The sequence below is a fragment of the Physella acuta genome, unplaced genomic scaffold, assembly GCF_028476545.2.
Source record: "Physella acuta isolate Inbredline_101_S28 unplaced genomic scaffold, ASM2847654v3 ptg000283l, whole genome shotgun sequence".
Taxonomy (NCBI): Eukaryota; Metazoa; Mollusca; class Gastropoda; family Physidae; genus Physella; species Physella acuta.
In genome coordinates this window covers 629,105-645,626 of record NW_026731802.1, presented here as the reverse complement: position 1 = coordinate 645,626, position 16,522 = coordinate 629,105, and the positions used below count along the sequence as shown (strand labels likewise).

At 44.5% G+C, this 16,522-nt stretch overlaps 1 protein-coding gene across 7 annotated transcripts in view; it reads right to left on the bottom strand.

Annotated features, from left to right (window-relative positions):
- LOC131939525 (protein-methionine sulfoxide oxidase mical3a) overlaps positions 1 to 16,522 on the bottom strand; it is a 64,740-nt gene that overhangs the window by 4,666 nt on the left and 43,552 nt on the right. For 6 of the 7 annotated variants that reach the window (XM_059297868.1, XM_059297867.1, XM_059297864.1 and 3 more), the window contains 7 exons: positions 13,047 to 16,448; positions 12,756 to 12,817; positions 12,458 to 12,650; positions 10,230 to 10,329; positions 10,074 to 10,147; positions 8,284 to 8,313; positions 2,960 to 3,074 (listed from right to left, as the gene is read on the bottom strand). In XM_059297868.1, the coding sequence (XP_059153851.1) occupies positions 2,960 to 3,074; positions 8,284 to 8,313; positions 10,074 to 10,147; positions 10,230 to 10,329; positions 12,458 to 12,650; positions 12,756 to 12,817; positions 13,047 to 16,448 (3,976 nt within the window). The remainder of the gene's footprint in view (positions 1 to 2,959; positions 3,075 to 8,283; positions 8,314 to 10,073; positions 10,148 to 10,229; positions 10,330 to 12,457; positions 12,651 to 12,755; positions 12,818 to 13,046; positions 16,449 to 16,522) is intronic. The other variant, XM_059297869.1, reaches the window with a different exon arrangement.

Here is a 16,522-nt window from a genome sequence, read left to right as displayed (position 1 = left end):
CCCCAACTACCTGAGCCTCCCACCCTCCCCCAACTACCTGAGCCTCCCCCAACTACCTGAGCCTCCTACCCTCCCCCAACTACCTGAGCCTCCTACCCTCCCCCAACTACCTGAGCCTCCTACCCTCCCCCAACTACCTGAGCCTCCTACCCTCCCCCAACTACCTGAGCCTCCTACCCTCCCCCAACTACCTGAGCCTCCTACCCTCCCCCAACTACCTGAGCCTCCTACCCTCCCCCAACTACCTGAGCCTCCTACCCTCCCCCAACTACCTGAGCCTCCTACCCTCCCCCAACTACCTGAGCCTCCTACCCTCCCCCAACTACCTGAGCCTCCTACCCTCCCCCAACTACCTGAGCCTCCTACCCTCCCCCAACTACCTGAGCCTCCCCCAACTACCTGAGCCTCCTACCCTCCCCCAACTACCTGAGCCTCCTACCCTCCCCCAACTACCCGAGCCTCCTACCCTCCCCCAACTACCTGAGCCTCCCACCCTCCCCCAACTACCTGAGCCTCCCACCCTCCCCCAACTACCTGAGCCTCCCCCAACTACCTGAGCCTCCTACCCTCCCCCAACTACCTGAGCCTCCTACCCTCCCCCAACTACCTGAGCCTCCTACCCTCCCCCAACTACCTGAGCCTCCTACCCTCCCCCAACTACCTGAGCCTCCTACCCTCCCCCAACTACCTGAGCCTCCTACCCTCCCCCAACTACCTGAGCCTCCTACCCTCCCCCAACTACCTGAGCCTCCTACCCTCCCCCAACTACCTGAGCCTCCTACCCTCCCCCAACTACCTGAGCCTCCTACCCTCCCCCAACTACCTGAGCCTCCTACCCTCCCCCAACTACCTGAGCCTCCTACCCTCCCCCAACTACCTGAGCCTCCTACCCTCCCCCAACTACCTGAGCCTCCTACCCTCCCCCAACTACCAGAGCCTCCTACCCTCCCCCAACTACCTGAGCCTCCTACCCTCCCCCAACTACCTGAGCCTCCTACCCTCCCCCAACTACCAGAGCCTCCTACCCTCCCCCAACTACCTGAGCCTCCCACCCTCCCCCAACTACCTGAGCCTCCTACCCTCCCCCAACTACCTGAGCCTCCTACCCTCCCCCAACTACCAGAGCCTCCCCCAACTACCTGAGCCTCCTACCCTCCCCCAACTACCTGAGCCTCCTACCCTCCCCCAACTACCTGAGCCTCCTACCCTCCCCCAACTACCTGAGCCTCCTACCCTCCCCCAACTACCTGAGCCTCCTACCCTCCCCCAACTACCTGAGCCTCCCCCAACTACCTGAGCCTCCCACCCTCCCCCAACTACCTGAGCCTCCTACCCTCCCCCAACTACCTGAGCCTCCTACCCTCCCCCAACTACCTGAGCCTCCCCCAACTACCTGAGCCTCCTACCCTCCCCCAACTACCTGAGCCTCCTACCCTCCCCCAACTACCAGAGCCTCCTACCCTCCCCCAACTACCTGAGCCTCCTACCCTCCCCCAACTACCTGAGCCTCCCACCCTCCCCCAACTACCTGAGCCTCCTACCCTCCCCCAACTACCTGAGCCTCCCACCCTCCCCCAACTACCTGAGCCTCCCACCCTCCCCCAACTACCTGAGCCTCCCCCAACTACCTGAGCCTCCTACCCTCCCCCAACTACCTGAGCCTCCTACCCTCCCCCAACTACCTGAGCCTCCTACCCTCCCCCAACTACCTGAGCCTGTCCTCCCCCAACTACCTGAGCCTCCTACCCTCCCCCAACTACCTGAGCCTCCTACCCTCCCCCAACTACCTGAGCCTCCTACCCTCCCCCAACTACCTGAGCCTCCTACCCTCCCCCAACTACCTGAGCCTCCTACCCTCCCCCAACTACCTGAGCCTCCCCCAACTACCTGAGCCTCCCACCCTCCCCCAACTACCTGAGCCTCCTACCCTCCCCCAACTACCTGAGCCTCCCACCCTCCCCCAACTACCTGAGCCTCCTACCCTCCCCCAACTACCAGAGCCTCCCACCCTCCCCCAACTACCTGAGCCTCCCCCAACTACCTGAGCCTCCCACCCTCCCCCAACTACCTGAGCCTCCCACCCTCCCCCAACTACCTGAGCCTCCTACCCTTCCCCAACTACCTGAGCCTCCTACCCTCCCCCAACTACCTGAGCCTCCTACCCTCCCCCAACTACCTGAGCCTCCTACCCTCCCCCAACTACCTGAGCCTCCTACCCTCCCCCAACTACCTGAGCCTCCTACCCTCCCCCAACTACCTGAGCCTCCTACCCTCCCCCAACTACCTGAGCCTCCTACCCTCCCCCAACTACCTGAGCCTCCCCCAACTACCTGAGCCTCCTACCCTCCCCCAACTACCTGAGCCTCCTACCCTCCCCCAACTACCTGAGCCTCCCCCAACTACCTGAGCCTCCTACCCTCCCCCAACTACCTGAGCCTCCTACCCTCCCCCAACTACCAGAGCCTCCTACCCTCCCCCAACTACCTGAGCCTCCTACCCTCCCCCAACTACCTGAGCCTCCTACCCTCCCCCAACTACCTGAGCCTCCTACCCTCCCCCAACTACCTGAGCCTCCTACCCTCCCCCAACTACCTGAGCCTCCTACCCTCCCCCAACTACCTGAGCCTCCCACCCTCCCCCAACTACCTGAGCCTCCCCCAACTACCTGAGCCTCCTACCCTCCCCCAACTACCTGAGCCTCCTACCCTCCCCCAACTACCTGAGCCTGTCCTCCCCCAACTACCTGAGCCTCCTACCCTCCCCCAACTACCAGAGCCTCCTACCCTCCCCCAACTACCTGAGCCTCCTACCCTCCCCCAACTACCTGAGCCTCCTACCCTCCCCCAACTACCAGAGCCTCCTACCCTCCCCCAACTACCAGAGCCTCCTACCCTCCCCCAACTACCTGAGTCTCCTACCCTCCCCCAACTACCTGAGCCTCCTACCCTCCCCCAACTACCTGAGCCTGTCCTCCTCTAACATAGCCACCAATGTATTCCTCTGCTCTACGACATCCAGCAGTTCATCCAGCAAGCTTCCCTCCACAACTAGGTCACTGTCTGTCTTGCTGCCTTCTACATACAAGTTTTTAAAAAGTTGATAATGCTCATTCACATTTCAGCAAAGTTAAAGGAAGCATTTGCAGGTATACTGTAAACTTCTTATTTTTATCATAAGTATTATGTGATGTTAATTACTGTTTCATAGACTAACATATAAATAAGTAAAGATAATGTCTTTAAATGTTGACTAAAACATGTTAAGAGGCCAGTTAGACAAACTGAGATACACTTGCTTCTATCACTCCCATCTATAGCTGACACTCCCATCTATAGCTCTGACACTCCCATCTATAGCTCTGACACTCCCATCTATAATCCTGACACTCCCATCTAAAGCTCTGACACTCCCATCTATAGCTCTGACACTCCCATCTATAGCTCTGACACTCCCATCTATAATCCTGACACTCCCATCTAAAGCTCTGACACTCCCATCTATAGCTCTGACACTCCCATCTATAGCTCTAACACTCCCATCTATAGCTCTGACACTCCCATCTAAAGCTCTGACACTCCCATCTATAGCTCTGACACTCCCATCTATAGCTCTAACACTCCCATCTATAGCTCTGACACTCCCATCTATAGCTCTAACACTCCCATCTAAAGCTCTGACACTCCCATCTATAGCTGACACTCCCATCTATAGCTCTGACACTCCCATCTATAGCTCTGACACTCCCATCTATAGCTGACACTCCCATCTATAGCTCTAACACTCCCATCTGTAGCCGACACTCCCATCTATAGCTCTGACACTCCCATCTATAGCTGACACTCCCATCTATAGCTCTGACACTCCCATCTATAGCTCTGACACTCCCATCTATAGCTCTAACACTCCCATCTGTAGCTGACACTCCCATCTATAGCTCTGACACTCCCATCTATAGCTGACACTCCCATCTATAGCTCTGACACTCCCATCTATAGCTCTAACACTCCCATCTATAGCTGACACTCCCATCTATAGCTCTGACACTCCCATCTATAGCTCTAACACTCCCATCTGTAGCTAACACTCCCATCTATAATCCTGACACTCCCATCTATAGCTGACACTCCCATCTATAGCTCTGACACTCCCATCTATAGCTCTAACACTCCCATCTATAGCTGACACTCCCATCTATAGCTCTGACACTCCCATCTATAGCTCTAACACTCCCATCTGTAGCTGACACTCCCATCTATAGCTCTGACACTCCCATCTATAGCTCTGACACTACCATCTATAGCTCTGACACTCCCATCTATAGCTGACACTCCCATCTATAGCTCTGACACTCCCATCTATATCTCTGACACTCCCATCTATAGCTCTGACACTCCCATCTATAGCTCTGACACTCCCATCTAAAGCTCTGACACTCCCATCTATAGCTGACACTCCCATCTATAGATCTGACACTCCCATCTATAGCTGACACTCCCATCTATAGCTGACACTCCCATCTATAGCTGACACGCCAATCTATAGCTGACACTCCCATCTATAGCTGACACTCCCATCTATAGCTGACACGCCCATCTATAGCTCTGACACTCCCATCTATAGCTCTGACACTCCCATCTATAGCTCTAACACTCCCATCTATAGCTCTGACACTCCCATCTATAGCTGACACTCCCATCTATAGCTAACACTCCCATCTATAACTCTGACACTCCCATCTATAGCTGACACTCCCATCTATAGCTCTGACACTCCCATCTATAGCTGACACTCCCATCTATAGCTCTGACACTCCCATCTATAGCTGACACTCCCATCTATAGCTGACACTCCCATCTATAGCTGACACGCCCATCTATAGCTCTGACACTCCCATCTATAGCTCTAACACTCCCATCTATAGCTCTGACACTCCCATCTATAGCTCTGACACTCCCATCTATAGCTGACACTCCCATCTATAGCTAACACTCCCATCTATAGCTAACACTCCCATCTATAACTCTGACACTCCCATCTATAGCTCTGACACTCCCATCTATAGCTCTGACACTCCCATCTATAGCTCTGACACTCCCATCTATAGCTCTGACACTCCCATCTATAGCTGACACTCCCATCTATAGCTCTGACACTCCCATCTATAGCTGACACTCCCATCTATAGCTCTGACACTCCCATCTATAGCTCTGACACTCCCAACTATAGCTCTGACACTCCCATCTATAGCTCTGACACTCCCATCTATAGCTGACACTCCCATCTATAGCTCTGACACTCCCATCTATAGCTGACACTCCCATCTATAGCTCTGACACTCCCATCTATAGCTGACACTCCTATCTATAGCTCTGAAACTCCCATCTATGGCTCTGACACTCCCATCTATAGCTGACACTCCCATCTATAGCTCTGACACTCCCATCTATAGCTGACACTCCCATTTATAGCTGACACTCCTATCTATAGCTCTGAAACTCCCATCTATAGCTCTGACACTCCCATCTATCGCTCTGACACTCCCATCTATAGCTGACACTCCCATCTATAGCTCTGACACTCCCATCTATAGCTGGCACTCCTATTTATAGCTAACACGCCCATCTATAGCTCTGACACTCCCATCTATAGCTCTGACACTCCCATCTATAGCTGACACTCCCATCTATAGCTGACACTCCCATTTATAGCTAACACTCTCATCTATAGCTCTGACACTCCCATCTATAGCTCTGACACTCCCATCTATAGCTCTGACACTCCCATCTATAGCTCTGACACTCCCATCTATAGCTGACACTCCTATCTATAGCTCTGACACTCCCATCTATCGCTCTGACACTCCCAACTATAGCTCTGACACTCCCATCTATAGCTGACACTCCCATCTATAGCTCTGACACTCCCAACTATAGCTCTGACACTCCCATCTATAGCTGACACTCCCATTTATAGCTAACACTCCCATCTATAGCTCTGACACTCCCATCTATAGCTCTGACACTCCCATCTATAGCTCTGACACTCCCATTTATAGCTAACACTCCCATCTATAATCCTGACACTCCCATCTATAGCTAACACTCCCATCTATAGCTCTGACACTCCCATCTATAGCTCTGACACTCCCATCTATAGCTGACACTCCCAACTATAGCTCTGACACTCCCATCTATAGCTCTGACACTCCCATCTATAGCTCTGACACTCCCATCTATAGCTGACACTCCCATCTATAGCTCTGACACTCCCATCTATAGCTCTGACACTCCCATCTATAGCTCTAACACTCCCATCTATAGCTCTGACACTCCCATCTATAGCTCTGACACTCCCATCTATAGCTGACACTCCCATCTATAGCTCTGACACTCCCATCTATAGCTCTGACACTCCCATCTATAGCTCTGACACTCCCATCTATAGCTGACACTCCCATCTATAGCTCTGACACTCCCATCTATAGCTCTGACACTCCCATCTAAAGCTCTGACACTCCCATCTATAGCTCTGACACTCCCATCTATAGCTGACACTCCCATCTATAGCTGACACTCCCATCTATAGCTGACACTCCCATCTATAGCTCTGACACTCCCATCTATAGCTCTGACACTCCCATCTATAGCTCTGACACTCCCATTTATAGCTGACACTCCCATCTATAGATCTGACACTCCCATCTATAGCTGACACTCCCATCTATAGCTCTGACACTCCCATCTATAGCTCTAACACTCCCATCTAAAGCTATGACACTCCCATCTATAGCTCTGACACTCCCATCTATAGCTCTGACACTCCCATCTATAGCTGACACTCCCATCTATAGCTCTGACACTCCCATCTATAGCTGACACTCCCATCTATAAATCTGACACTCCCATCTAAAGCTCTAAAACATGCACTCTATATAAAAAAAGGCATGCAAATAGACCAAGCAGTCAACTTCCAGCTAACTACTGCACCTTTTGCTGTGCATGGAGAATCTTTGAAAACTTCAAGATAACAAAGTCATGTCTCTTTGCAAATCATGCTGGGAGAAAATCATCCCTAGTTTTATCATTAATTAGTGACATAATCTGTGGCATTAGTTGCATTATTAATGGAGGCAACTGAGTTTGACTAATAGGGTTCTATAATTATTGGGACATGGATAAAAAAAACTTGTTGTAAGCGGACTTCGAGAAATATTATTTAAAAAAAAAACGCTAGCCTGAAAATACAAATAATGCATAAATTAACATGTGTTTTAGAATCAATTTTAAAAAGTTACAAATCCAGAGAGCTTAAAAATAATTTTTAAGTTAAGCCTGCATTTCTATTCATTTTCTTTAAGCCTAAGTTATAACCTGATGTTTCACTTTTTTCATTGATTGGCTGTACAGGAACTCAGTGATCTATCTTCTGAAAACTATGTTCTCACAACTTTGAAGATAAAAATTAAATATTTAAATAAAACCTATTTCTTTAAAATCACATGAACTAGTTCTGCCATTTTAATTTTCTCGTATACAAAGTATAGAGAAAGTATTGTAATTGTGCAAAAAATCAAAATCAAGATTTTCACAAATCTCTGTTTTACTGAGTCAGAAAAACATACTTTAGCAATTTTGTCAATGTCTCTCTGTCTGTATGTGTGGGTGTGAACATGATAACTTGCTTACAGTTAAAGCTAGATTGGACGAAATTTTATATATAAGTACTACATTAAATTTGTAGTTCTGTATTGGAAACAATAGGAGCTAAAACAAAATATTTCAGAAAAGGAAGAAAAACAGAATGATGTTTTTATATTTGGCCAATTGTAATAAGATGTTCTGACCTCTAATTCAAATGGACATTTCAATAGCGCTCTTGTTTTAGATGTTTTTCTAAGCATTAAAAGAGTTGTGTTAAATCAAATTTCAATGGTTTAATGTTTGTCATGCAGCTTGGCTAAAAAAAAACTTAACTAATCAATTGGCTTAGAAAAAAAAAGGGGGGGGGGGGGGGGGGAGAAGAACAAATGGGAATAAATAGGGAAGATTATTAGAAGAAAAAGTTAGCAATAAACATCAAATGATAAAGCTGCACATTCCTTTGATCTTCATATCATACAAAATTGGGTTCAAAACGTTTTCATTATTTTCAAAAGAATGAACATTTTAATATGTAAGAATGTGAAGCCTTTGTGTCAATGTTTGGAGAAAAAAAAAAGCATTCCGAGTTGTAAAGAAAGCAATGCTTGAACTGAACACAAACAAGTGGGAAGGGGCAACTCACTCTTGCTTTCATCCTGAAGACCTCCATTGGCTATTTGACCCAGGCACAAGAAGAGAAAGTTATACAGAATGCTAGTATATCAAAAACTCTAGACCTTACTACCACAACCCATTGTGCCTGATATTCACACAGATTCCTGACTTCCATTTTCAAAAATGTTTGGCTAAATTTTTAAAGAAAGTAAGTTAACTTTTCCAGGGATGTGACCAGACCATGAAAAAAAAATAGGAAATTTTTTCCCACAAGAACTCCATATGTTTTATCTATTTTTTATCACAGTTAAAGCAGTTTCAAACCGTTACAATACTAATTAATTGTTTAATATTTTAATTAAAGAAGTTTATGTTACTCTAAAATAACACTGAAAATCTTGAATTGCAATTTAATGTTTACCTTATAAATAACTTTCAAAAAAAAAATTTTTTTAATGTAACAAAAGTGGCATCAATTTTTTTAAAACATTTAGCTAATTTAAACTGTACTAATCTAGTCTAGTTCTACTCTTGTTTTCAATTAAATTAGACCTTATATTCGTTTAAAGATTGGCAAGGTAAAACTGTAAGTCTTCAGCTGTAAAGAATCTGATTTAGATTAATCGTAATTTGAAAGATTTGGCTCATGTGATGAAAAAATGAAAATTGACCAGATTAGCTGAAATCAAAAAAGGTCTGATATTTGAACCAAATTTACCACTTTGATAGCCAAGCCAGTTATTTATGCTTTTTGAATAGCTGTTGATTGTAAGGGGTCATGACGTCACACTTTTTGTTTTGGACAATTTTTACCTCTCCCCTCTCAAACGTCAAAAAAGCCAGACTCCCACCCCTACAATGACATTACACCTCAGCCAAAAACCGCCCATCCTCCTCAATATTGAATTATTTTTAAACATCTTTAAATATTTTTTGTAAAAAATGACTGAGCTTGACCAACACATAATCAATTTCTAGTACAACTGATTAAAAAATGTTCTAAAACGCTAAATAGCAGCTACAATTCAGTTTCAAACAGCATTACTTTTTTAAAATACAAAAGTATGACATCATTCTATCTGAACACCCCCCCACCCCCGTACGAGTGTGACATTTTTTGTGGAAGACCCCTTATTAAAAAAAAATCCGTATTAAATCTGTAGGCTTATGACATACATTTTGCAGGAACATAGCTATTTGAGATTGGCTGTGACGTAATTTTTATTTTTCCCCATTTCCGTGATTTTGAAAAACATTTAACTGAAAATATCAGTAGAAAATTTTGACTAAAAAATGTGCGTACTGAATAATTGGGAAATTTGCTGAAATTCTGAATCTCTAAATAGATCTACATTTAATCTTAATCTAGCACAATCATACCTAGCACAATCGTCCAATTGAAAAGAAATATGCATATTTAATTGTCCCTTTGATCCAAGTACTGAGGTACTCAACTTAATTTTAAATTGGAATATGTAGAATGCACATGTGGGCTTTTTCTGGTAAAGGTGATTTTTGTTTTTTTTCCCTAATTTTTAAAACTAAGTAAAAAAATTTGCAAAATTGAAAATAGCTGCTGAAACGTAACAATTGGATTTCAGCTAAAAAGGGGAAAAGTCACATCCCTGCTTTTCACAGGATTTAATTATCCAATTCTTGTACAGGATTGAATTATCCAACACTTTTCACTGGATTTAATTATCCGATTATTGTACAGGATTTAATTATCTAACACTTTTCACGGGATTTAATTATCCGATTCTTGTACAGGATTGAATTATCTAACACTTTTCACTGGATTTAATTATTGTGACTTACCAGGTTGTCTCAGTCTTTCTCTAAAATCATGTTCAAGTCTGGCCTGTCTGTCCTCAAGCTCTAGCTCTTTAGCTCTGGAATTAGAGATGTGTAGCTCTATAGGCTAAACAAGGGGAGATCATGTGATCTACATAAGGACAGGAAAAGATAACTCACCTGACATTAAGCTCAGATTCATATCTCAGCAGAGCATTCTTCTCATGCACCAAAGAAAACCATTCACTCATCAGCTGACTTTCATCAACACTGTCTCCATCTGGAATAGATAACATAATAATTTCATAATCAAACAAAAGGTCTGGCATATGGTTCATACAATTAAGAATATATATATATATATATATATATATATATATATATATATATATATATATATATATATATATATATATATATATATATATATATATATATATATATATATATATATTCTAGCGCATAACAGTGCTCCCCCACAGTGAATCTTTTTAGATGTACTAACTATGGAACAAAACAAAACAAAACATAAAAGAAAACATAAACACAAATGCAAACACAAACGAAAACACAAACACAATGCAAACACAAATGCAAACAAACACAAATGAAAATAAACACAAACGCAACACTTACACAAACACAAAGGAAAAACTAATTTAAACACAAACACAAAAGAAAACATAAACACAAATGCAAACACAAATGAAAACACAAACACAATGCAAACACAAAAACTATGCAAACACAAATGCAAACAAACACAAATGAAAACAAACACAAACGCAACACACAAACACAAAAGAAAAACTTATTTAAACACAAACACAAAAGAAAACGCAAACACAAACAATGCAAACGCAAACACAAATGCAAAAAAAAAAACAACAAACAAACAAAAACACAAACGCTAACGCATAACATAAACACAACTTAAATGCAAACATGAACGCATAGTGCTCACAGTCTAGTAAACAGTACATTCAGTGAATAAAATAAATAAATAGCAGTATTTAAAATATCAGTATTTTAACTACCATATTGCCCTTTATCAATCCATGCTAATTATAATGTTCCAACAATAATGTCCTCTTGGACGTCCACGGAATTCGCGGTCACATTTTTTTAATTAGCGCGAGTTTAATTTCTTTAAAATTACCTCCCTTGGCATAATCATTAAACATATTAAGTAATTTTTTTTTTTACCCTCCTGTTATTAAAATGTATCAAATTTTTCTAAGAATCTAAGCAGAAATATTGTTTGACATTGATCCATTTAATATGTTTTGGCAATGTGCGTGTATTAAATATTGTCTTCATGTTATGCAAAAAAGTAAAAACAGTGGCAACTATACAAAAAATTTAAGTCGTTATATAAATAAACCCTAACCAAATATTTATAATAAGACACTGCAATGCAAGTAAAAAGCATATCATGTGTTGTTCACTTTTATGATTCCAAAAGCTATAGTGATGACGGAAGGAATGACTGACACACAATCAGCACACATTCTTAAAGTGTTCCTTTATGTGCTAAAATCAAAGTGGATGAATAGCAAACTCAATTCAATGGTGATCATTTTCAAAAACAATTTCCATTTTAAAACTCAACAATTTAATTGACGTTAAGTGCCAACAACACACCAAAAATTAAACTAAATGCATTACTCAGCACAAAAGTTATACTTACTTTTATATTTACTTTTTTTTAAAGACCTCAAAAGTTGTATTGTTGACTAAGTATTATTAATTTTATTACTACTAAAGACCTTATTTCTTAATTTAAGAGTGGTTGAGGTTGTGGTAAAAGTTGGTTTATGTTTTAGTCTATATTCATGGTTGAGGTTGTGGTGTGGGTTAGGGTTTACGTTTACGTTTGCAATCGTGTTTGCATTTGTGTTTGCAATTTGCGTTTCTGTTTCCGATGTGATTGGGTTAAATTTACAGTTAGATTTAGGTTTATGCATGATTTTCTCAAACATCTAGATTTGCATACAGACATGTAATTGGAAAAGTAATGCCAGGTATATGGTGCTTAATAAACATACAAGTGATGGTCCTTAACAGATAGGTTTTTCAAAAGCTGGGACGGCTAGTATATATCTATATATATAAACATGAAAGTATGTGTGTGCGTTTGTTTGACTTCTTTGCATTACTACACCTCACATCCAATCAGTATGAAACTTTGGAAGTTGTTGAGAATACTCCTAGGGAGGTTTCTGAGAAAAAAAAACAAGATCCAACGTCTAAGAGTATAGGATTGGTAACACATTGATGAACCCCTCTTAAAATATTTCATCAGACTTTCTTCTAACCCAGGAGCAATGCGCGGGAAGGGCACACTAGTATATACAAATGGTATGTATATATATATATATATGTTAATCAAGTAGAGAAACTCTGACCTGGCCCATCTCCTCTTAAAGCCTTCTCCACAGTGATCCCCCTCTCCTCCAGCTCTCTCTGCCTGACCTCCACCTCCTCTAGTTGACGCTGGATCTCTTGTGCCATCCTCAGCCTCTTCTGCTGCGCCTGCCTGTGTTCTTTCAGCTGTAGCTTGCGCAGCCTGCGAGCTACACGCTCATCTAAATCTTCTCTCTTAAAGAAAAAGGTTGGTATGACATCACAGATTTGACAACAAAAGTTGGGTTGGCTGCAAAAACAGCCATCTATAATAAAAAATTGGCTAATTGAAATAGCTACCTGTCTTTTCTGTAGAGTAGAGAAAGATAAATGGCTCTCATCCGAGTCAGAGAGTTCATCAGCTGTAACAAGTAAACACTGGTTGGGTGACCTCGTCCTATGTCACACTTACAATTTTATTGTCACATGTCACACTTACAATTTTATTGTCACATGTCACAATCCTATTGTCACTGGTCACACTTACAATCCTATTGTCACATTTCATGTTAAGTCACAGGTGATACGTACAAATTTAAGAAGAGAATGTGTAAGAAAACAAAGCATGAGATGAGTGAACTCCAGACTTACTACATGACTTGGGTGCCAAAGATTTCCCTGCCACCGCCTGCACCGCCACTGGCTTGCTCCTAGATTTGTTTAAAGCCTCTGAATGGAAGACGGAGCAAATGGCTAGATCTTTTTTACTCTCTACTGTGGGTGTGATGTCATCAAGGTCCTCTTGTGATGCTGACCTGGCCTGTGGCAGGTTGCCCCTCCTGCTGTGTTTATCAGGTAAAATCAAGGCCAACAGGGACCTCCTCTTCTTCTCCCCACTGCTATCATTGACATCTTTCTTTTTTTTCTTGGGTGTTTTTACCTTCTTTTTTTTCTTCTTGAGTGAACCTTGCTCAGCTTCAGTGGCGCTGGAAGTCTGCAGGGAGGACAGTCTGTTGTCATCACTGTCAGTGGGGAGCTCACTCTGCTTCTCTTGCCTGACATTTTTTTCTTTGTTATGTCCCTTAGTGTGTGAGCCATTGACCTCCCCTGACAGTTTCACCTTGGCCCTCTCACTGGATTGTTTGGCTTTTTCCACTTCGGCCTTTTGGATGTCCCGTATGTGATGAGCACTTAAGACCCTGGGAGCTGAGTGCTCAGTCTTGGACTGCTGGCTGGATGTGTGAGCAAACTTGGGTGGCCTGTGGCTCAGCTCAGCTGCAGGGGTATAGAACTTCTCTTCTGCTTCACTCTCATCTGCATAAGGGATGTCATCACTCACGGAGCTGCCTATGACAATGCCGTCTGCAGATATTTTCTTCTTCTCTTCCAGATCTGAATCAGCTCTGTCAGATGAGGAGCCCAGCACAAGTCTACTCTTGTCTAGGGGGACTCTGGTTTTATGTGGGGGTTTGAAGATTGGGGGCGATATGGCTTTACTGTAGGGGCTAGGGTAGGCTGGAGGTTTGCTGTGGTCAGCTGCAGGTTTGCTGTGGTCAGCTGCAGGTTTGCTGTGGTCAGCTGCAGGTTTGCTGTGGTCAGCTGCAGGTTTGCTGTGGTCAGCTGCAGGTTTGCTGTGGTCAGCTGCAGGTTTGCTGTGGTCAGCTGCAGGTTTGCTGTGGTCAGCTGCAGGTTTGCTGTGGTCAGCTGCAGGTTTGCTGTGGTCAGCTGCAGGTTTGCTGTGGTCAGCTGCAGGTTTGCTGTGGTCAGCTGCAGGTTTGCTGTGGTCAGCTGCAGGTTTGCTGTGGTCAGTTAGATTGTTTAGGTGAGTAGTCGAACCACCTTCTTGTTTTCTTACTGACACTTTCAATTTTGAAAGTTCTGGTAGTTTTCTCTGGGGTTTTACTACTTTTGTTGGAGGTGGATTGTCAGGTAAATTTTTGTGAGGTGGTGGATTGTCAGGTAAATTTTTGTGAGGTGGTGGATCAGCGGGTAAATTTTTGTGAGGTGGTGGATTGTCAGGTAAATTTTTGTGAGGTGGTGGATTGTCAGGTAAATTTTTGTGAGGTGGTGGATTATCTGGTAAATTTTTGTGAGGTGGTGGATTATCTGGTAAATTTTTGTGAGGTGGTGGATCAGCGGGTAAATTTTTGTGAGGTGGTGGATTGTCAGGTAAATTTTTGTGAGGTGGTGGATTGTCAGGTAAATTTTTGTGAGGTGGTGGATTGTCAGGTAAATTTTTGTGAGGTGGTGGATCAGCGGGTAAATTTTTGTGAGGTGGTGGATTGTCAGGTAAATTTTTGTGAGGTGGTGGATTATCTGGTAAATTTTTGTGAGGTGGTGGATTATCTGGTAAATTTTTGTGAGGTGGTGGATGAACATGATGGACTGTGAGTGGAGACTGGGTGAAAGTCTCTAGTGGAGAGAGAAACAAGTCACTAGCCATAGAGTCCCTAAGGTCTGGTGCAATAGATGTGGCTATTTTATTCCTGCAGGTATCTGGGGTGCTGTAGATACTGGTGTCTGGGCTGTGCTGTACCTCCTCATTGCTGCCATCAGAGAAAGATTCACTTAAAGCTAAGCTCATCACTGTGGTGTACTCTTTCAGCATATCAGGGTCAGGGCTCATCTCATCACCAAGTGTGTGTCCAGCTGTGACATCACCAAGTGTGTGTCCAGCAAAATCTTCCATCTCTAGGGAGCTGACAGAAGAGACAGTCCCACTTGGGGTTGAAATAGAGAAGCTGGTGTTGTCAGCATTCTGCCTGCGGCGTCGAGGCCTCCTTCTGTCTGTAACAAACCTGTCATCAATGTTGCTCAGGGCAATGTCGTCTATGTCGGAGTTCTCTGACAGTGTGCCTATGCTGTCCAACACCTGCTGGAGACTCTCTTCACCTGTGTTCACCTGGTAAGCTGTGGGTGGACCAGCTGATGCATTGACCTCTGTGTCTGCTTGGCTATCCAGTGCCACTTGGTGTGGAGCAGGAATGTCAGTAGCCTGAATGTCAGTAGCCTGAATGTCAGTAGCCTGAATGTCAGTAGCCTGAATGTCAGTAGCCTGAATGTCAGTAGCCTGAATGTCAGTAGCCTGAATGTCAGTAGCCTGAATGCCAGCAGCCTGAATGTCAGTAGCCTGAATGCCAGCAGCCTGAATGTCAGTAGCCTGAATGTCAGCAGCCTGAATGTCAGTAGCCTGAATGCCAGCAGCCTGAATGTCAGTAGCCTGTGAGACAGGTTGCTCAATGCTGGAGCTGCGAGACGAGTGAGGCTGAGAGTTGTCTGTGGTGGTGGGGTCTGTTCTGCCTGCCTCACTCTCACTTGACCTAGATAGGGGGCGCTGCTTTGGTCGTTTCACCTGCCTCTTGACCCTAAACTTGCGAGCTTTGCTGGCGCTAGGGCTGTGCCTGCCTTCAATGAAAACTTCCCCAGAGTCTGAGCTGTCTGAGGACTGCGGTCTCTGGTCAAGATCACGCAAAAGTTGTTCCATGGCTAGAGTCACTGAGACTTTGTCCACCAGCTCATCATCCCCCTCCAGCAGCTCGTCATCCCCCTCCCCAGCTTGCTCCATGTCCCTGGCTGTTGCCTCTACACTGCACACATCACCATCATCACTACTCTGACTACAAGTTCCCGGCTTCTTCTGGCCTATGTGATTGTTGTTCTGGCCATGACATACGACCGCCCCTGTCTTCCCCCCTGGTGGAGTGACTCCTGTCAAATCCTCCACCAGTTCATCCAGTGAGCCATCATCTGACCGCTGGTCCAGCTCTAGACTGGCAGACACATCTGTAGACCTGGACGAGTCTTTCCTTGACCGCTGGCTGCTAACTGACTGCCTATCAGAAGACTTGTTTCTCTTGCTGCCGCTGACCTCTGCTTTATTGCCCATGGAAAACATGCTCCATGGGTCAAGGCTGACCACAGTGGGAGGTTCAGAGAAAAAACTGGCTTTGCTGGCAGAGATCTTGGAGACTGGGCTGAGAGGAGACTTGACAACGTGGCAGGACTCTGTTCTTTCTTCTGTCACATCCTCATCTGAACTGCTGCTCTCTTCACCTGAAGTCAAACAAGAAATTTAGACTAGCACTTGACCTTTAGAGGTCACCACTCTACCTTTAGAATACATTACT